At 42.8% G+C, this 23,218-nt stretch overlaps 1 protein-coding gene across 1 annotated transcript in view; it reads right to left on the reverse strand.

Annotated features, from left to right (window-relative positions):
- RAPGEF3 (Rap guanine nucleotide exchange factor 3) overlaps window positions 1-23,218 on the reverse strand; it is an 870,850-nt gene that overhangs the window by 155,797 nt on the left and 691,835 nt on the right. The window contains exon 18 of the mRNA XM_085654789.1: window positions 9,633-9,779. Coding sequence (XP_085510915.1) covers window positions 9,633-9,779 — 147 coding nt within the window. The remainder of the gene's footprint in view (window positions 1-9,632; window positions 9,780-23,218) is intronic.

Genomic DNA, 23,218 nt, shown 5'->3' on the forward strand with positions numbered 1-23,218 from the left:
AACATGCTGCTGATTGACCAATGAACAAGTGTTCTATCACACCAATACAAATAGCAGTGCATCTCTTGCAGTCCTTTGGGTTTGTAATCAACCAAGTGAAGTCAAGCCTAGTCCCTTTGCGCTTCACCACCTTTCTTGGACTTGTGATCGATTAGGTAGAGTCTATGCTAGGCCGTCCTTCCTGGAAAATAGCTAAAATTCAGCACGAGGTGAGGTGGACATTAATGAAACAGAGAATCTCTTTCCAAGGGTGGTAGGCCGGCTGTTGTTCCTAATTCAGGCAAATTTTCCAAGGCCTCTCCATTTCCAAGCCCTACAGCGTTTGAAAGCATTTCATCTCGTCATAGTCTCAAATACTACCAGCATGTTCCACTATCAGATGAGGCTACTGAGGGGGTTCAGGGGTGACTCTCCCACATAGAAATGTGGAATGGCCATGCTATCTTTGTGTCGCAACCAGATCTGGTAATCGAGTTCGACGCCAGCGGTTCCAGTTGGGGGGCTCGTTGTGGCCATTTCACCACCGGCAGTGCGTGGTCCACCACAGATCAGTCCCTTGCAATCAACTGCCTGGAAAAGATCGGGGGCTCCTTGGCCATCGTGCTATTGTGTGTTCTGCTGAAGATGGACAATGTAGTGGCGGTCCGCTATACCAATCATCTGGGGGTACACTGTTCAAGGCCCTCTCAGATCTGGACAAGAATTTTTGTGAGTACAACCTTAAGTGACATGTTTTGATGGTGGCGGACCACCTCCCGGCGTCGGGTAACCAAGTGGCAGACTGGCACTCCCACCTTCTCCGGGATTCAAGCATGTGGAGGCTACTTTCGGTGATGTTTCAGGTCCTTTCCTCCCTCTGGGGGTCGTTCATGATCGAACTGTTTGCGTTCCGACTCAATCATCAGCTTCCCCGGTACTTCAGCTGGAGACCTGTCCCAGGAGCAGTGGGTCTGATGCGCTCCTGCAGGATTGGTCACTAGAGCATGGATCTGGCTTTCCCCCATTTTTCATGATCATGCGACTGACAGGTCATGTGCGCAGGATGAAGGTGGATGTGGTGTTGGAAGTTGCAAGCGTAGTTTCCAGTTCTGATGGAACTTTCTTGGGCTTCTCCAATGCATCTACATCAGTATCCTCATCTTCTGAGTGATCCGTCAGGGAACCCCATCACCTGGTGACAAACGGCAATCTCTAGCTGAAGCCATGAAGGATTGCAGGTCAAGATGGCAAGTCCCTGGCCTATCGAGAGACGCTGTAGACCTCTTCTCTTGAGCTTGGGCAGACTGCACCGCCAAGAGGTATCGTTCAGCCTGGTCTCGATGGGTGAGTTGGTGTATGCAACAGAGTCTGTATCCCATGAGGGCAGACATTATTCCCGTCCTTAACTTCTTAGCCTATTTGCTGCTCATGGCCAAGCAATAGATACCTTTCCCGGAAACAGTTATCGACTAAACTGCCCATTCTGCTGTGCTTGAATTCCTGTCAGAGGGTGTCAGATGTTAGAGCCCTAGATATTACAGGAAGATCATTTACTCTGGACGGAGTTACCTTCCACATCACAAGGTGGACAAAGAGTCATTCCCAGGTAATTTCCTAGCTAGTCTTCGTGGAGGTGCCCAAATTGTACGTAGTTCGATGCATCAAAGCCTACGAGAAAATGATGGAAGAGCTTCACCCCCACGGGAAGAAACAACTTTGCTTTGAGGAAACCTTTACGAGCAGTCTCCTCACTGACTATCTCAAGATGGCTTGAGGTGGATCATGTAGGAGGCGTGAATTGAGGCCAAGGTTTTTGGTGTGTACTCCACTCGTGGGGCAAAGGCATCAAATGCTTTTGTCTTTAGAGCCCGCTTTGAGGATATTCTGAATGCAGCGGACTGGTCTTCAGGTTCTACCTTAAAAAGGTTTTATTTCTAACCAGTCTCCTCGATTTTGGCCAAGGTCGTGGATAACCGGGGTTAATGGACCTGTTTAATGGGGTAAGTAAGTGTTTCTGAGTTTGAGGTTTTGTATAATGATTTGCTGTATTGTCAGGCATCATGGTTGTTTGATTACCTGATTAACTGCCACCTGCTGTAACCAGTGGGGATAATGATGCAACAGTATCATTTAATGTTATATTTATTTCAAAGCTCAAATATATATCATGGGCTGCTCAGTCATTGCTCAGTTTGTAAGGTTCATGGGTATACAAGGTTACAACAGAAAACGTTTTCATTTGATCTGGAGACCCTAATATTCTCAAAAAAGTAATAATGTAGGGCTGGCTAGAATTTGTGATTTCCTATCATGAAATGTCAAAGCAATGAGCAACCCTGCCTCTACTGCATCAGGAAAGGAAGTCTGACCTCAAAAAAGAAGGTGCAAAAAAAGCACTGGCAAAGCTGATATGTTTTTGTTGTGAAAATGTTTGGTAATAGTTTCGCAACTTTACCTCTCTATCCCAGAAGGAAAGTCACATCTTGAAGCAACATTTTGTGCTACAACAATAATTAAGTTGGGAGTACTCCCCCTTTGCTGACCAGACATCAGTTGCAGGTTTAAGCAATACTCTAAAATAAATGTACAATGGAGTTAGAATATTAGGTTTGTTTTTTAATTGGTGAACTTAAAAGGCATAAAGAGGCCAGATGTATGAAAGGTTTTTGCGATCTCAAATGGTGCACATAGCAAAATTCAGCGGTTTGCAAATGCTAAAAGGCCTTTCATTCTGTATGTAAGGCTTTGTATTTGCAATTTAGGTAATCTCAATATTTTTCGATTACCTAAATTGCAAATGCACTTAGGTAATCACAATTTGTGAATGCCTTATGCACATGTAAGAAGCCTTTCCTAAATGCAAACTGTGCATTTAGGAAACGCTAATTACCATCAACTTCAAATTGATGGTAACCATGTGCGAATTTTGAAAAATGCAGTGCCATGTTGTGCACACATGCCACTAGGGCATGTGTGCTCTTTACATGTGCACAATTTAAATTTTGAGGGTGCCTCAGGGGGGCCTTGAGGCCCCGGGAACCATTGATTTTCCAGTCGCTAATTTGCGATTATCAATTAGTTAATAGCAAATTAGCCAATGCAAAACCATTCACTTCTATGGGCCTTTTCGCCCATAGGAACAAATAGGGTCATTTCCCTAAAAGCGATTCACTATTTACCGAATCACTATTAGGTAATATTAAGAAATCGCAAAATCTTTGGCGATTCCTACATGCATAACATTTTGCGATTCCCAAATAGTGATTTGGTAAAAGCGGTTAGGAAAAGGGCAGGTAAGGGGAATCAGTTTTTTGTTAGACCCGATTTATGTCATGCAACAGTGGAGAAGCGTTAGCAATTGCAGCAGGAAGGGCCAAATGCACTTTTTTTCATCCAAGGTCCAAGCAAAATATTATATGCAATCAATTTAGGTCAATATATGGGGGTTTGAAGCTGGACCTTATACGAGTGTCTATGGGTGGTACCAGGAGTGTGGTAGATGTTAATGCATACTGCGGTGACATTTCTGGAGGGGGGTGAAAGATCGGGGGTAAGGTCAGCTTCCCATCACATCAGACCCTTGGGTCCTTTTGCCTTGCTAGGCAGGCGGGTGGGTGTTGGGTTTTGTTGGGGAAAATGGGGTCACAGGGGTCAGGGGGTTGGTAGGATGCGTTTGGGTGGTTTGGTCACTGGGAGGGGTTGCAGGGGTTGGTGGTATTTGAGGAGAGAAGGTGGAGGAAAGCAAAAAAATTATATCGGCTATGGTTGGAGCAAGCTGTTTTCTTGCAGATTCACATGATAATCGTCATGATCAAGTTAGGCGTGGAGGTATGCACTCTGCCTAGATGGGGGATAGGCTGACGGCCGGGAGACTACAGATTTGTTCTATTAAGGTGTCCGGCTTGAGTGATAGGGCTAAAATACAGAGGGTAGCGATGGAGTTGCGAGTTTTACAACCTGATGTGGCGCGCCTACAAGAAATGCACATTCCCTGGGAGAAAGGCGGGGTGATGGCAGAACTGGGGTATACAGTATTAGCTTGCACACAACATGGCTCTACAAATCGAGAGGTCACCATCTTGACAAAACAAGCGTATGGCCAGTTGGCAGGACAATCGCAGAAAAATAAGGGCGCTGGGTAATTGCTAAGTGTGTAACCGGGTATATTACATTTGTCATATGCTCTCTGTATGGGTCAAATATAGACGAGGCACAGATTCTGGATTTCCTTAATATAGAGCTTGCATCTTGGCCTACCCCTTTGGTATTTTGTGGTGACCTTAACAAACATCTAGATGGCCCAGAGCTACAATCTGGCAATAGACATACACTGGGAGGAGACCAAAGGTTTTTAGGGCATTGCTGTAGCTTCTGTATGAGCATGGTTTAATAGATTTGTGGTATACAGGAAATATCCTGATGCTGGCTTTACATATTTCTCCTGCCTACACAATAAATTGGTCAGATTAAATTACCTCTTTATCTCCAGGGCAACGGCAGCGGAGGCTAAAATCACGATATATCTCAGAATCACGTCTAATCATTGTCCTGTAGTAATGGGAATCCCAGTTCAGGCTCTTTATCCCCAGAGAGCTTTTTCTTTCGATAGAAAACTTTTGGCAGATGATTTATTTGGCAACCATATTAAGAGTTGGATTGTTCAATTTTTGAAAAGCAACAGGAATACAGCTGCTCATTCCATAGTTTGGGATGCCTTAAAGGCAGGGCTTAGGGGGGAGATTCTGAGCTTTGGTATCCATAAGCAGAGAGAGCACAATCTTTTGATGCAGGGCTTGTATGGTGACCTCGGAAGGGCCAAATGCAACTTGATACAATGTATGCTCTTCGATGTGTCAACTACTTTGGCACAAATGGAAGTCGCTTGCTGTAGGGCCAGGATTGTCTCCCTATGGTCTAAAGCGATTGCCTGTAGAGATCAAGTATACAGAAGAGAATTGTATGAATTCAGGGAGGTTACTGGAAGGTGCTTGGCAAAACGGGTTCGGTATAAGTAAGTCGAGCGAGGGATAGCTTCCCTCGAGGATGAGACAGAGAGATTGATTAATACACCCCCGAGGTTTTAACAGTGCTTAGGTCCTTTTATCAAGATTTGTATACAAAGGACGTAAGAGCAGAGGGCTTCCTACTTGACCTGTTGTCGCAAGACCTGTTTAGTGAGATTCTTAGTTGTGAGGATTCTGCACAGCTCGATATTCCGATCTCGCTGGAAGAGGTCAAAGACGCTAATACGTCATTAGCGATAGGCAAGGCATCTGGTCCTGGTAAACTACCCTTAGAATTCTATAACATTTTCTTCCAGGAATTGAAAACAGATATGCTGCTAACTTGTCAGGCGGCTCAGCAGGGACAGGCACCACTATCCTGGGTTGCTACTAATACCGTCATCTTTAAAAAAGGGGCAAATCACCCACAATGCCGAGATCATATAGACCTATCTCTCGCTTAAACTGTGACGATAAAATCTATGCGAAAATCCTAGTGATGCGTATCACCAGGGTAATCACTACCCTGGTTTTGATCTATCAGCAGGGTTTTATCACTAGGCAGAGGCATGGTCAATCATATTAATAGAGTTGTGATCTTATTGGATCTAGCTAGGGTTCAGCAGGCCCCACTGGGGCTGATACTGCTTGATGCCGAAAAGGGTTTCACACTCACTAGGCTTTCACTACTGTGTCTCCTGGAACTTATTATGGATGGTTCTCCACTGCTCGGGTTTCGGGATGGGTTTCATTAATTCAGTAAAAGCTATGTATAGTCACCTACAGCCCAATACAGTGTGATGGGCTTTGAATCCGAGCCAGTCATCATCTCTAGATGGAAAAGACAGGGATGCTCATGCTCTCCTTTATTGTTTGCTTTGTATATAAATCCCTTTTTGGTTAAGTTGGAGCATAGCACGATCATTCGTTTTGTCACCACATGCTCTTCCCATACCCAACTATTGTTTTCAAACATTTATTTTCATACGGCAATCACCCTGTTGAAATCTTTTGTTATCTCAAAATACTTAAAATGGAACTCTACTTAAGCCTCTGTCCTTTATCATCTGTGTAAACTGCTTGATCGTCTGACCTGCTGCTCGTCAGATGGCTTAGTGATGGAATGAAGATCAGACACTAATGAGGGACTAATGACTAATCCGCTAAAATCTTCCTTCCAATAAAAATGATCTTCCTGTTTCAATAAGTTAGATTTTTAACCGTTTTAATACAGCAGATCAGGCAAACCCTCTTTGAATTCTGCTTTCTATTTGGATATCTGACTTTGCTCTTTGCTTGATACCCCTTATCCCCTCAGGTTCACCATGTTGACTGCTTAATGATGTCTCTACATATGGTACTGTAGTTGCTTTTATATAAAGCTTCATACCCCTGATGAAGCATGGATGTTTAGTTGCAGAAAGGTAACACATGGCCTTGTAGGAGTGGTAGAATGAAAGAATCCATGTCTGTTATGAGGTCTGTGTGAGTAGTATTTTGATGCAGTGTGTGAGGAATACAATTGTGCTCTAATCATTGGTTTTTGTTACAGCAGCATAGTATGCACTTACGCATGTGAACTATAATGTTTAGGATTACAAATTACTAGTGCAATTAGTGAGAAAAGTACATGAAAACTGTGGGAACTGCTTTGCTCTTGTGCAAATCTCACAGGCTGCTCCCATCATGGAACACCTCAATTCCAGATCATACCTGACGCAAACACCACCATCAGAGGAACCCTCACCTACAGACCTCCTGGCCCCAACCTCTGCAACTCCATCCCAAACTTCATAGCCTCCCTGGCCTGATGACACCAACTCCACCACACTGCTCGAAAACATGAGCATCATCTGCCTCTTTCAAATGGTCACCACCCCCACGCACAGAGCCAGACACACACTGGACCCCATCTTCTCCACCTTCCACAGAGCTAAATTCTCCCACAACATCGAATTGATATAGCCAGACCACAGCATTTTCCACTTCACTATCGAAAGTCCACAAGATCCTCCAACGAGACTCCTGAACCTCCCTCGCCGCAACTGGGACAAGGCCACAGTACTGCTCTGGACCATCGTCCTAAAAGTAACAAGACCTGCCTCTTCACACTCCCTCGAACACAAAGTCCAAAACTTCTCCAACTGGATCTCCTCAGTCCCCTAAAGAACACCATCAACAACAGACCCATCAAACAGGTCAGCTGGTTCACCCCAGAGCTACTGACCCTCAAGTGACACTGCAAGAAATTAGAGAGACACTGGTGATCCAACAAGACCCCCGACCAACCTCGACTCCTACAGATCTGCCCTCCACAACTAACACCACCTTTTTTAGGGAGACCAAGAAAGAAGCCCTCATCGCTGGCATTGAGGCAAGCGAGGCAAGCGAGTTCAGCATCGTTGGAGAATTCTCCTGCCCCTCCACCACTGAGAATACAATCTGTCCCTCCCAAGCCGTCTGCGATGACCTGGCAGACTACGTTCACTGCACAATTGCAGACATCTACTGCAACTTCGACCTCCAACCCATAGGCCTCAACCACCTCAGCACCCCAACCTGCCCCTCCCACCATCCCAGAACCACCAACTGAAATCAGCACTCCATGGAAGACACCATCTCTATCATGAACTCCATACACTCCAGCTCTCCCACTGGCCCCTGCCCACACGACATCTACAAACTAGGAGGATATATCATTGCACGCCCCCTCACCAAATTCCTCAACAATTCCATCACCAGAGCCACCATAACCAACGTCTGGAGGCACACAGAGGTCAAGCCCCTACTGAACAAACACTTTGCCAACCCCAACGAACTCAAAAACTACCATCCAATCTTGCTCCTCCGCTTCCCCGCCAAAGTCTTGGAAAAAGCCATCAACCGTCAGCTCACAGACTACCTTGAAACTAACAATCTACTCAACCCTTCCCAATCTGGCTTCTGACTAAACCACAGCACCAAGGCCTGTACAGCAACTGGTGATAGCAGATGCCTTCTCGACCTGGGCGGAACAGCAGCCCTCTTCCTCTTCGTCCTATAAGCAGCCTTCAACACTATCTCCCATCACACTCTGATCCCCAAATTCCAACACATCGACATCCAGGGAAATGCACTCATCTGGATCTCTTCCTTCCTCTCTGGCTGAACCCAGAGGATCTGCTTACCACTCTTTTCCTCTGCACCCAAAGACATCTTATGCTGCGTACCCCAAGGATCCTACCTCAGCCTCACCCTCTTCAACACCCACATGACACCTCATATGAAATTGCTCTGAATGTGGAGCAAAGAAATGAGGGATGCTCTTGTGATTTACAGACTCTCTATTTGACCCGTCCTTTCTCTCTCATACTCTTCTCCCCACTCTATATTACTTATACCTTTGGTGTTTCCGATGACTATTTTACAGGGTGGAATCACAGATATCTGCTTTTTTCATCACAATGTTATTCTGACACTTGCACAACTATCTACTGCTGTTCTTTTTGTAAGAAAACCTTGCACTGCTTCAGTATGTATCAGAAGCTTGTGCACCCTGGTGTTGTATTGTACCTCTTCCGCATACCAGTTAAAAACACTGCTGCTGCATCTATTCTGTGTGTGATGGAAGCTACACTCTTCCAGCCTTGTGCTGCCTGCTGTGTATGCATTCAGTAAACTTGTACACCTGCTACAGCAGGTCTGTGTATGGTACATGCATGCACTGCTTCTGACCATACTGTTGTCATTTTTTAAGTGTCAGTGAACTTTCTAAACACCTTTAACTTGTAGAAGACACAATAGTTGGCTTGGCAAATCTTGGTGCTATGTAAAAAGATGTTGCATGATGTGTAACATAAATTAATTCCAAGTTTGAAATAAGCATTGAAAAAGCTAATAGTTCTCTCCGGTAAATGGCTGTTCTGTTGGTTTTACCTGTTTGTTTGCACAACCATTAGATATGCCAAAAGAGCTGCCAGTGTGTTGTGTACACATGCAGACACTTTAGTGGCAATCTTGGAATGGGTTTTCCAATAAAGAAAAGCCATTCCAAGATGACCAACTGTGAATATGTATCTGTGTGCATGCATCATAACACAGCGTGTTCATGAAACCATTCCACGATGGCTGTTGATGCATATGCATGTGTACAAATGCACTGTAGCATGCTGTCACCAATTTTGCCATTTTTAATTTACAGTTCCAATACGACTGGCTGGAAATTAAAAGAGGAACAGGAAGAGTGGAGAGTAAGAGAGCAGAAAAATTCAGAGGTGGGGCAGGGATGTTAGGGGACAGACCTGAGGAAGACATGCACTTCCATGGAATGCAGTAAAAGGAACACTGTGGCCCCTCAATTTAGCTGCAGAAGGATACAGCTCATACAATTAGAACCCTGTGAGCCCAAAATGCTCTGGGCAGGACAAATACAGGAAGAGCCACTGAATCAAGAGCAGAGACCTAAGACGAACAACTAAGCTATTCAGTCATGAATTTGTCTGATCCAAAGCCTACTCTAAGTATTTGTAATTTATTGAAAACAATAGGTCGGTGTCATAGAGTTAAAGCTGTCTATGGAAAGACTGCAAATAAAGGACTGGAGTAGAATAGTAAAACCATTAATGGTTTTGAACATCATTAGTGATAACAAATTCAAGGACTTGCACTTACCCCCTGCTGAGTTCATCTTGACAAGGATTTGGTCCCCTTTGTGTCCATACTTGGCTGCTAGAGATGACATCACTTCTTGTACAGAAGCATTCACAGGTAGCATTATGGAGAGAAAGGAGTGGTCAGATCTGTAGACTTCATACGGGACTGTTCGTGAGAAATAGGAAAAATGGGTTACATTTCAATTTGAACCACTGTAATTTGTGCTCCATAAAAAAAGAATTAAATATTTGATAGATAATTAAATACAAATATCTCTCTGAGCTGCATTAAAATAGGTTTGCAAAGTAATGGTTACAATGCTGAATAAAGTTTATAGTAAAAAAGGCTTTATTTTATTTTATACTATGAAATGGTGATTCAAGCAGTACCCTTCTGACTAACATAAGTCTCAGCTAGATATATAAACATTCTATCATTCATTATCGACCATTAATAAAAGGAGTACTATTTAGTAATCCTGTTAAATTCCCAAACTCTTTATTTAGTCACTGCATTATTCATATAGTTCTTGCCATGAAGTGTACATATGTCTTCCTATTTGCTTCCTATCCTCTGGAGTTGATGAACATGCTGCATATAGTTAAATAGATGACACGAACAGCAGAATGTGAGCAGCAAAAAAAAGAAGGGTAAGGGTGATTTTAGACTTAAGGGGTGGATAGTGATAAAGGGTGTTTTACAGTTTAGGGGTCGGTAGAGGTTAAGGGAAGTAGGTGTAAATTTAGTATTTAGGGGTGGGGAGAGGTAAAGGGAGGAAAGGGAACATTTGGGATTTATCAGAGGGCAGAGACAAAGGGAGATACAGGTTAATTGAGGGTTATGGGGTGGGTGGAGGAAAAGGGAGGTAAGGGTCATTTTAGGGCTCATGGAGGGGACGAGGTAAAGGGAGGATAGGAGTGAAAAAAAAAACTTGGGGGCCCCCTCTTGATATATATGTATATCAGATACTCCTTCTGTATCGCCAAAGAAACAGAACAGACTCCTCTTAGTAAGTGCTTCATATTTTTTATTTTATCGTGCATTCGACGCCATGACACGTTTCGGGCTGCCCAGAGCCCTTGATCACATGACATGCTGCTGATTTACTCCCATTTTCAAAGTGACACAGTGCATTACGTGCACAAATGGTTATAAAATACAGACTTTCCGTCTGAACCCTGCTTTTACAAAACTCGGCTGTATGCAGTTAAAGAATTTGTTTCCTGTTTGTATACACATTGCATTATTTCAAATTACTTTACATTTTAAATACTAACATTCATGTGTAAATACATAAAGTCATGTGTAAAACTACCGATAACATATTTCTGTATAAATAAATATATTTAAAATATTATACACATGTTAAAAAGACATTAGACAATTTCATACTATGCATGCATAATGCTTAAAATCTGCTGCTTTAAAAATCCATGTGCAAATTTATGTTTCAGAGCAATGACTGTATAAATACTTGATAAAACGAATCCCACGCGGTAAACAAATAAATCAGATTATAACACAACTGCTGACACTATTAGTCTGCCTTTACTTTTGACTAGGTCTCACTTGTCATAATGTCTAATCTTTTCTTACAGGAATTAGCTTCTAAGCATGTTAAAAAACCCAAACATATCATGCAATTGGGTTCTTATACCCTGTATACAATACAAGAATCGTGCAAAAGGTGCTGTAAAGTGCTATGGTGCTATTATGCTGTTTAGCATAAGTGTAAAATTACTGAAAAAGTGTCACCGTGCTTAAAAATAAGTCCAGTGTGCCATGAGCCCATGTGCACAACTGGTGGAGAATGAGTTGTTTAGGGAAGAGGGACATAGATAAAATCATATGACACCTTTGTTGGGTATGTCAACTGTTTTCATGCTAGACTGCCTTAATTAAAGCCAGGTATACAAATCTTCAGTAGTATTTAAACAGTGTGGACTCTTACTATCTAATTCTAAGATGTATTTTGTCTCGAGTCGTCAGAGTATTGCATCTCTGTTCCCTCCCCTTCTCAGTGGGGGAACACTGTCAATTACGTAATATTTCAACTGATTGAGATTTTTTATTATGGATCTCGTTGAAGTGGCGGGCTACCGGATAGGAAATATCATTATTGGTTATTGCCCTTAGATGCTGTAATATATTCTTGTGGACCTGGAGGCGGGTGCTACCCACATATCTGAGTCCACAAGAACATTCCAATACGTAGACTGCAAACTCAGATTTACAAGTTAAAAACTTGTTGATTGAGATAAGCTTGTCATTGAAAGGTGTATGGAATATGGTTTTGTTTTCTCCATATTTGCATGCCTTACATGCTGTACATCTGACGAAACCTTTACGTTTGGCTAGCCAATTTTTAGTTTTTAGGGATTTCAGGACTACTACTGACTAGGTAGTCAGTAGTACTGCACGCTTTTCTGAATGTTATGATGGGTGAAGATGACATTTATCCCCATTAATCGGATCACTTTGAACCAGATGCCAGTTTTTTAAAATTATTTTCCTGAGACTATCTCTCTGTTTATTATAAGTTAGAATTAGCCTAGGATTGCCTATATTGTTTGCTGCAATTTCTGTCTGTTTTGTTTTGCTGTTTGAAGGTTTGAATAACAGATCTTCCCTGGATCTAGCTTTTGTGCTCAGTATTGCCTGATCTATGACTCTTTGTGAGTAGCCTCTTGCCAGAAATCTTGATTTACATTCCTGTTGAGCTATACGTAGATCATCCTCATTGCTGCATATCCTGCGGATACGTAACATTTCTCCAAATGGAATACTGCACACTGTATGTTTAGGATGAAAGCTACTTGAGTGCAAAATTGTATTTCCTTCTGTGGGCTTGCAGTGTGGCATGTATGTACCTTGTTGTTCTGTACATATATCTCCACATCTAGAAAGCATACACATTTTGTGCTAATATCAAACGTGAACTGTAAATTCATGTCATTGTTATTCAGTTTGGAAATAAATTCTTCAGCACTTTGTTCATCACCACACCATACTACAAACAGATCATCTATGTAGCGGACCCACTTGACCACATTTTCTGTCCGAACTTTTCTGTGCACTGTTTTCAACACCATCTCCTCCCACCACCCCATATGGAGACCCGCGCCCATAGCTACGCCTCTCTCCTGGTGGTAAACCTGCTGCTGAAACATGAAGTAGTTGTTGTTTAGACAAAAATGTATGATGTCAATAAGCATTCTATTATGTACATGATATTCAATGGGCCTTGTGCATAGATAGTGTTCTAATGCCCTTAACCCATCCCTGTGGTGGATAGAAGTGTATAAATTAGACACATCAATAGATATTAGCACATAGTCATCTTGACATTTAAAATCATATATCTGCCTTAAAAAGTCTGTGGTGTCTTGTATATATGAAGGTAGGGCCCTCACGTGCTCTTGGAGAAATGAATCAAAATACACAGAAACGTTTTCCAGTAGGCTTTCTTTCACAGAGATTATTGGTCTGCCTGGGGGTCTCAGTCTGTCCTTTTGGATTTTTGGGCTGAAGTATACCACTGGCATTATCGGGTGTCCACTTTTAAGACACTTGAGTTCTTCTTGATTAACTAGCCCCATGTTCTTCCATACCAGTAGTTTGGTAAATAGTTCATCCTGCTTTGTCTTTGCGATAGATTTTGAACATAGTTTGTAACAGTTGCGGTCTCCCAATTGATTTTGAACATAGTTTGTAAAAGTTGCGGTCTCCCAATTGGCGTAAAGCCTCCTCCATGTATTGATGTTTTGGCCAGATGACCACGTTGCCACCCTTGTCTGAATTGCGTATTACTATGGAGTCATTGTCCCGCAGTTTTTTCATTAGTTGATGATATTTCTGCAGCTGCACATTATGTTTCTTCCTTTGTTGTTGAGTTTTAAAGTGCAGTTTCCTGATTTCTGACGAGATCATTTCATTAAATGTATCTATCAATCCCTAGTCATTACTGGCACAAATTTGGATTTTGTTTTGAAATTTTTAACTGGTTCGGTATTGATGTTGATATCTAATGATTCCATGGTCATTTGAGTAGATTCTTCATAGTTGTTTGTTGATTCGTCTTGATGTAACATGTTGAGGTCGCGGAGGAAATTAATGTCTGAGGCTGCTAAATCGATACCCGCTCTTTGTTGAGTTCTTACAGGAGCCATCGTTTGCACTTTATCAGATTTCAGTTGATGGTATTTCTGCAGTTTTATTTTTCTGATATATTGATATATGTCTGCTTTTGTTTGTGGGTAATCAAAATTGCTTTCAGGACAGTAGGCTAGCCCTAATGTTAACAGCTGTTCCTCTGCTTTGTCCAGATTGATATTGGCCAGGTTTAAGATGGAGTTTTCATTCATGTTGTTAGTGTTTATTTGTGGCGCCATCCGCTTTGTTCGATTTTGTTTTGCACACTCCCTCCTTCTTTTCCTTCTGTCCCGGTGCCTGGCATTTCTCCTTTGTTTTTGTAGGTGTTTGGCTTCCTGGGACGGAGTGTCTGGCGTCTTTCCTCTCGTAAAAATGTTAGCTCTTCCACCAATATGTGTCTCCTTTTTTGGTATTTGGTTGCCCCTGATGTACTAGGATTTGCTTCCGCTTCTGATTCTGTTTCATCTGAGGAGCTCAGATCTGACAAAGAAGATGCTGTTTGTATTTCTCTTCTTAATGGGTCCTGTTTCAGCTCTGTAATTTACGTTCTTTCGCTGCTTTTGTCGCGTCGTATTTATGCGAAAAGGTAAATATTTGACCCTGTTCGTAGTCGTTTTTATCCCGCTGAAATTTATACGGCTTTCGTTTCTAAATTATTTCTTCTTTCTTTTTCAAAAGCGATATCATCTCCTCTCTCATTTTGTGCCCCACATTGTAGCATTCCAGTGCCTCAATCGTTAGATTAATTTCATCGATTTGTTTTTGTAGATCTTTTCTATCTATGTCGGCATATTTTACCAAAATCTCCACTAATTTCTTAGACAATTCCAAATTACATTCCCCCATTCTTTTAGCATGTTGGAGTTGTCATAGCTCGGTGCAAGCATAATTCAAAGTCCCCTGGGGATTCTGCCCACCTCTAGATATTTTGAAAGCGACCTATGCTCCTACTACTTTGTTTGTTCCGATTTCGACAATTTTTCCAATTTCTTGTATAGTTCTTTTAAGCTTGTGCATTTCTCATCATTGCCTTCCCTGCCTACTTGACCTGGGATCGGCATGCTGGCAGTCTCTGAAAACATTTCCTCTGCCGCCTCTTCCCTCCCTCAGAGCACGTCGACGGCCATTGTATAGCACTACCATGAAAGCGTGTATACTGCAGTGACTACACAGTTCTGCCACTTTTGCACACCTCTCACCAGACTCTAATGGGTAAATCCTACCTTTCCAGCTTCCACTGTGGTTCCTGCGTCCTCCGACACAAAATCCACTGTTCCGCCGTAATCAGTAGGTGTTCTCCCGCCGTCTGGGGGCTTGCGGCTTTCTCCTCGCTGTTCCGGTTCCTACCAGATTTGGCTTTCTGCCACATTGCCCACTTCGAGATATATATATATATATAAACATATATATATATATATATATATATATATATATATATATATATATATATATTATCTACTGGCGGTCGCCAGTAGATAGTTATAGTTAGGACCCTGTTTCCATAGGAAAACCGCAACATTCTATTTTGAATAACTTTGGCGGCGGTTGACGAATCCTCGCGAATTTTTCAAAACTAATGGGGCGCTATGGTCCGCTCCTACCCTGAAAGTCTCGGGGGGATTCGTCAAGCGGGGGCTGAGAAAAAAGGGGGGTCCCAAAACGCGTTTTCCCCATGCATTTTTCCATAGGACCTTTAGACACAGCTACAGCCCGAACGGCTGAACAGAGTTACTTGAAATTTGGCAGAGAGGTAGTCTACAGGTCAAGGAAGTGCCTTTTGTAGGTCTGGTGTAAATCTGTTCAGTAGTTCCAGAGAAAATAGCATTTAAATCAATATATATATCTGTGGCAGCTTACGGTGCGCTTACCGTGCGCTTACCGTAAGCTTACCGTGACGTGCGCGAGCGCGATTCTGATTGGCTGTTAGATCTTAGTAAACATTCGAATCGGTCGAAACCAGGAAGTGTCGGCCGCCATTTTCTCTCTCGCACTCTGAGGTGGGGGAGGAAAAACAAAGCTGGATAACACTAAAAGGGGCAGTCTAGACAGCTCCTAACCACATAGCCATGGTTAGGGTGTCCCATAAGAACTCCCAAGGCCAAAAAATTAAAAAAAATTTTTTTTTAAAAACGCCGATTACGCTTACCGTACGCGTACGGTAAAAAATAAATTAAAAAAAAAAGCAATATCCAAACTTGCCCCACCCCGTGTGCAAAATGTGCCCGAAGGGCACCTTTTGTGCATTGTATATCAATACTAATAAAACAAATAATAGATAACCTTTCATAACGAAGCGCATAATATGTCCGTGTGCGGACGGTGCGCGAAGCGCATCGTGCGTACATGGCCCATCTAGCGTAACGTGGGCACGCGGTGCACGTAGCGCACCGCGTGCCCACCGTGCGTGCACGGCACTAACTGCGTAAAGTGGGCGCGCGGTGCGCGAAGCGCACCGCGTGCTCACTGTGCGCGCACGGTGCGCGAAGCGCACCGTGCGCGCACCGAAAGAACTGCGTGAAGTGGGCGCGCACGCCACGAACGGCGTAAAGTAACTTAGCATTTAAAAAACCGTACAAATTCACTGAAAAAACCATAGGTTTCACACACGTTATAGTTAGGAATTAGCATTTAAAAAACCTTGCAAATTCAATGAAAAAACCATAGGTTTCACACATGTTACAGTTAGCTGGACATTTCACTCGTAAAAAACCATTGAAATTCCCCCGTTATAGTTAGTGCAGGCAACTATAACTCACGCGACCGCAATCCTCTGCTGATGACATATGTGTCTTTATGAAAAAAAATTTTTTTGTAATATATGTATAGCTAAAATTTAATGGAAGAAGACATGGGCAAATAAGTGTCTAAATACAGTATTAGCATCAGCAGAGGATTGCGGTCGCGTGAGTTATAGTTGCCTGCACTAACTATAACGGGGTAATTTCAATGGTTTTTTACGAGTGAAATGTCCAGCTAACTGTAACATGTGTGAAACCTATGGTTTTTTCATTGAATTTGCAAGGTTTTTTAAATGCTAATTCCTAACTATAACGTGTGTGAAACCTATGGTTTTTTCAGTGAATATATATATATATATAATCTACTGGCGGTCGCCAGTAGATAGTTATAGATAGGACCGTGTTTCCATAGGAAATCTCAAAATTCTATTTTGAATAACTTTGGCGCCGGTTGACGAATCCTCGCGAAATTTTCAAAACTAATGGGGCGCTCAGTTCAGCTCCTGCCCTGAAAGTCTCCGGGTGATTCGTCAAGCGGGGGCCGAGAAAAAAGGGGGGTCCCAAAACGCGTTTCCCCATGCATTTTTCCATAGGACCTTTAGACGCAGCTACAGCCCGAACGGCTGAACAGAATTACTTGAAATTTGGCAGAGAGGTAGCCATAAGGTCAAGGAAGTGTAAATCTGTTCAGTATTTCCTGAGAAAATAGCATTTAAAAGCATATCAATATCTATACGCGCGCAGGGTGCACGCACCGTGCGCGCACCGTGCGAGCACCCTAACGTGCGCGAGCGTAATTCTGATTGGTGGTTACATGTTAGTCAACGTTCGAATCAGTCGAAATCAGGAAGTGTCGGCCGCCATTTTGTTTGTTTTCAGTGCGAGAGTGAGAAAGGAAGGTGGCGAACGTGAAAAGGGGGCAGGGTAGAGAGTTCCTGACCCCCTAGCCTTTGTCAGGGGGTCCCTGAAGGACCCCGAAGGCAGAAAAAAATGTTTTAAAAAAATCGCGGGGGTGCGCGCACCGTGCGCGCACGGTGAAAATAAAAAAAAATTTAAAAACATTTTAATACGTAGTTTATTATAAAATAAATATATAAAAAAAATAATACTACTTAAATAAATTAGCATTTAAAAAAACGTACAAATTCACTGAAAAAACCATAGGTTTCACACACGTTATAGTTAGGAATTAGCATTTAAAAAACCTTGCAAATTCACTTAAAAAACCATAGGTTTCACACATGTTATAGTTAGGTGGATATTTCACTCGTAAAAATACAATGAAATTCCCCCGTTATAGTTAGTTCAGATAACTATAACTCGCGCGACCGCCACTCTATCACAAGGATGATGTCATCAGTGATGTCATGAGTGAAGCCATTGACCATGTCATGCGTGATGTAATATGTGACGTCATGAGCAGTGGATTGCGGGCGCGCGACTTATAATTATCTGAACTAACTATAACTTAAAAAACCATAGGTTTCACACATGTTATAGTTAGGTGGACATTTCACTCGTAAAAAAACAATGAAATTCCCCCGTTATAGTTAGTTGAGATAACTATAACTCGTGCGCCCACAATCCTCTGCTCATGACTTCACATATTACATCACTCATGACATGGTCAGTGGCATCACTCATGACATCACTGATGACATCATCCTTGTGATAGAGTGGCAGTCGCGCGAGTTATAGTTATCTCAACTAACTATAAAGGGGGAATTTCATTGGTTTTTTACGAGTGAAATATCCACCTAACTATAACATGTGTGAAACCTATGGTTTTTTAAGTGAATTTGCAAGGTTTTTTAAATGCTAATTCCTAACTATAACGTGTGTGAAACCTATGGTTTTTTAAGTGAAGTTGTACGGTTTTTTAAATGCTAAGTTATGTATGTATTATTATATTTTTTTTAAAAGATTTTTCACCGTGCGCGCACCCCGCGATTTTTAAAAAATAAAATAAAATGTTTTTTTCACCCTTCGGGGTCCTTCAGGGACCCCCTGACAAAGGCTAGGGGGTCAGGAACTCTCTACCCTGCCCCCTTTTCACGTTCGCCACCTCTCTTTTTCACTGTCGCACCCAAAACAAACAGAATGGCGGACGACACTTCCTGATTTCGACCGATTCGAACGTTGACTGACATGTAACCACCAATCAGAATTACGCTCGTGCACGTTAGGGTGCGCGCACGGTGCGCGCCTAGAGATATTTATGTACTTTTAACTGCAATTTTCTCAGGGAATACTGTACAGATTGACTCCATATATGCAAAAGGCACATGCCTGACCTGAGGACTACCTCTTTGCCAAATTTCAAGTAATTCTGTTCAGCCGTTCGGGCTGTACCTTCGACTAAAGGTCCTATGGGAAAATGCATGGGGGAAACGCGTTTTGGGACCCCCCTTTTTTCTCAGCCCCCGCTTGACGAATCACCCCGAGACTTTCAGGGTAGGAGCTGAGCGGAGCGCCCCATTAGTTTTGAAAATTTCCCGAGGATTCGTCAACCGGCGCCAAAGTTATTCAAAATAGAATTTTCAGATTTCCTATGGAAACACGGTCCTAACTATAACTATCTACTGGCGATCACCAGTAGATAATATATATATATATCTATATATATTACCTACTGGCGGTCACCAGTAGGTAGTTATAGTTAGTACCTAGTTTCCATAGGAAAAGCGTTTTTTGTTTTCCCAATAACTTTGGCGTCGTTTAACGAATGTTCACGAAAGGTTTAAAACTAGTGAGGCGTTCTGGTCAGCTCCTGTCTTGAAAGTTTCGGGGTGATACATCAAGCGGGGGCGTTATAGTTAGTTGGACATTTCACTCGTACAAAACCAGAGAAATTTGGCCATTATAGTTAGTAGAGTTTGAGGAACTTCGATTTTCGATTGTGATCGTATCGACCCGCCATTTTGTGCTCGGCCGCCATCTTGTGTTGCCCTCACTCAGGCAGCACGACGATCGAAGTCTTTTTCTGCTTTTCCTGCAATAGTGTAACAAAATAACCTTCTGCCTCTATTTGCAAAGCTGGTGTTAGGATTGGCGGAGTACACTAATCCCTGTCTGGTTTTTCTAATCCCCGTCTCAACTATCTGTTGGTTCACACTATTCTCCTCTGACTTTATCTTGTCGTCTGGCCTTCGCTGTCCTCTGCTAGCATTCTCTTGTTTCACAACTGTCCTCCAACACACACAAACGTATCTCGCCACCTGCAAGTTAGTTGTGGATCTGTTAATGAATTAGTTTGAGGGAGGGGTGACAAACACAGTTGGAGGAGAGGTCTCTTTGAGTCATCTGATACTATGTTTTCAAACCTTTCCAATTGGTGCTGTCCTGTTTTCCAACTTTTCTTATTGGCTCTTTTCTATATGTTCTGGGTGTGTATTTAGTTAATGTATATTTTACATATGTGGTATATAAGTTTGTGCGCCACGGAGTGAAGTGGCAGTCTCCTGAGAACCTACCTCGTGTACTTCTGGGACAACTGTACTAGCTGCAGCTAATAAATCTGATCTTTTACACCGACAGAGTGTCCCCGTGTCTCTGTGTAGCTAAGCAGGAGAACCCAGGAGATTAAGGCGTACCCTGCGCCGCCAGGTCCAAAAGGTACTGGTTCTTCAACTGGCGCCCAACTTAGGGCGGTGCAGTGGTACCGGTCCTGCCCGAAGGTCGTGAGGAAACCCGCAAAAAAATTCTGGAGGAATCGCGAGCCACGTCAAGCGACCCTTGTATGTCGAAAGTGGTCTGAAGGTCTTTTGCAGCGCGGTTACTCCTTCCTGACGGCTACTGACGACTGCTGCCCTAACTGCCGCCCTGCCTTGGCCCTTCCTTTGGTGATGTATGGTAAGGCGAGACGATAGACGGGCCTCTGTTGGTGTAAGAAGACGTCCTTAGTTAAGTATTTCATGGGTCGCGCCCACAATTTTTGTCCTTAGTTCCTCTGGTTCTTAGATTCGACTATTGCAATAGCCGAAGCCGAGGGTAAGTGCATTTGTGCTGCGTAAACTGAGTTTTACCCCCTTTAAGTTTGTGAACAGTCAGGTGAAATCACGAGATGCCTGGTCTGACTAAGTTTGGAAAACTTTGTTGCTTTGGTTGTAATAGGGATTCCTGGCTTGAGGACTCTTGTCCGATTCCTTCGGTTGGAACTCCCACATATGAGCTCTATTCAAAACATGGTATTGGCCCCATTGTCTTTAACGAGACATGGACCTGATACACGAAGAAAGATGGTGTTTTAAAATGGCCAGAAAATGGTAGTTTCGATTCTGATGTGCTAGATAATTTGGAAGCAGTTTTATTCAAAAGAAAAGCCCGGCCGGCAATGTTTGACTCTTTCCGCCTTTGGCGTAAGGAAGCCAAACAGAGAGAAATTAAGCAAGCAAAACGAGATAGGAAAGCACAGGGTATGACTATTATACAGGCTGCCCAACAATTCAAAGATGATGAAATTAATAATGCGATGGAAATTTCAGAAAGACAGCATCGTATGGCGATAGATAAATGTTATCCGCTATTGCCTGTTTCCTCGTCCGATAACAAGAAAGATTTAGAAGAAGATCCCCTAATGTCCCATTTATTGAGGTTGCCTCCGCCCTATGCACAAGGTACTAATGCACCCCAGTTGTTACAGCCTGTTCAGCTGCCAGCAGTACCTCCGCCTGTTCCGGCTCTTCCGCCTTTGCCCCTTTTATTATCTCCGCCCCTACCAGTTTTGCCTTTAACTTCAACTTCTTTGCCCTCATCTCCTGATCTTCGATCTCCTTTGCCTTCTGCTCCTCCTGCAATTACCGGTTCTCCTTCCATTAGTTTGCCTAATATCTTGTCCCCCATTCTTATGTCTAATTCTCCGTCTGTGCGTAAGCGTCTCACGGACACCGTCACTGGTATTCTATCTCCTTTCTTTGAAGCTTTAAATGTGTCTCCGGCTTTTGCTCGAAGACAATCTCGCAGCCAGTTCCCAGATTCTGAAGAACGAGAAAGGTTGGACTCTCTCGCACGTAAATGGATCAAGAAGGGTCCTCAGTATAGTGTGCCTGATATTATGTCTACTTTCTCACAATGGAATGCGCCTACACAAAGATATGTTTTTAATGTAATGTGCGATACTCTCATTAAAGAATGGGAAGATGTGAATTCGAGTCCGATCCCACAAGATCTGTTAGATGTTCAGACTGATTTCGACAAAGGACTTGTGGTGGGTTCTAAGGTTGAGAAAGCTGTAAGGACACTTATTTCCTTTAGATCCTTGTTGTCCTCACAGGCTTTCCTTGATTCCGATCCGTCGGTTAGACTGACACTGAAAAATTACCCCATGAGAGAGGTTCCTCCAGTATGGAAGGAAGAGGTCGCAGCAGTAGGTGCTAATCCAGCTATTCCTGCTCATTTTCAACGTATATGGGTACATGTTCCATGGAAACGATCTGAAGTTTTGGCTCTTACGCAGACTCTACCGGATCCTCGTAAAAATCCTGCAGGTTATTATAAAGAATTATCACAGACAGTTGACGCTTGCATCATGAACCTAGCTGACATCGATATGTTGATGGGAAATGTAGTCCCACAGACAATATGGGCTAGGATTCATAAAGAGAATCACGCACAATTAGGTGCTAATTGGGATGTTATAACTGCCACAGACAGAGACCAAGTGGGTGGTGCAAAGCCTGATGCTTTGATTTCAAGACTCCCTGGTAGGATTATTACATTAATGAAAACGAGGATGCCTGCATTGAGAGTTAACTGGGATAAATTAGCAGCATGCAAACAAAAAAAAGATGAGAGTGTCTCTGATTTCTTCACTCGTTTCGAGGAGACATTTATTGACCACAGGGGTCAAGATATGGCTACAGAGGGTGGTCAGCGATTATTTGTGGACAAATTCGTATTTACTTTGCTTCCCGAGCTGTCACACAAATTGAAAGATTCTGAAAGTTCATGGGCTGTTTCTCCCTCTGCCCAGATATTAGCTACTGCACAATATTATGAAAATAGAGATAAAGAAGAAAGAGAAAAGCAAGAGAAAAAGACGAAAGAACTGAAAACAAAGGTTCTCTTGCAACAAGCTTATCCTCCTCGCTATGTTCAGCCTCAGTTCCAACAGCCTCCGCAGTTTGAGAGGTTGTATCAAAAACCTGAGCCATATGTTCCGCGACCTTTGTTAGGACCTAATCAATGTGCCTATTGTAGAGAAGAAGGTCATTTTAAAAGTAGTTGTCCGATTTTATTGCAGCGCAATGGAGCATTATCTGCTCCACGAGGTCGTGCTGGCCTCCAGTCAGCAAACAGAGATAGAGGTCGAGGTATGTCAACTCAAGAACAACGTTCCCTTCCTCTTCCCAATTCTGTGAATTATTTTGATCAGCAAAATGTTAGGACTACACAGTATTACAATGAGGATTGTTATGTAGAAGGCGAGAATGAGAGTCTTCATATTAACTAGGACAGCCATGGACAAAGTAAGGGAGTTGTGTCGATTCCAGTAGATCAGAATGGACCCTATGTTAATGTCACTACAATGGGTGTTTCAGAGCCATTTCTCCTAGATACTGGGGCGATGAGAAGTTCTATCATTCATTCTAAACTCCCTGGGGCACCTTTGTCTGGCTTAACGAATGTTTCTGTAGGATTTTCTGGCGCCCCTGTTCGTAATCCGGTTTCTTGCCCTTTGCCTATTTCAGTTGGCCCTTATGATTTGGAAGCTTC

The sequence above is a fragment of the Triturus cristatus genome, chromosome 4_1, assembly GCF_964204655.1.
Source record: "Triturus cristatus chromosome 4_1, aTriCri1.1, whole genome shotgun sequence".
Lineage (NCBI taxonomy): Eukaryota > Metazoa > Chordata > Amphibia > Caudata > Salamandridae > Triturus > Triturus cristatus.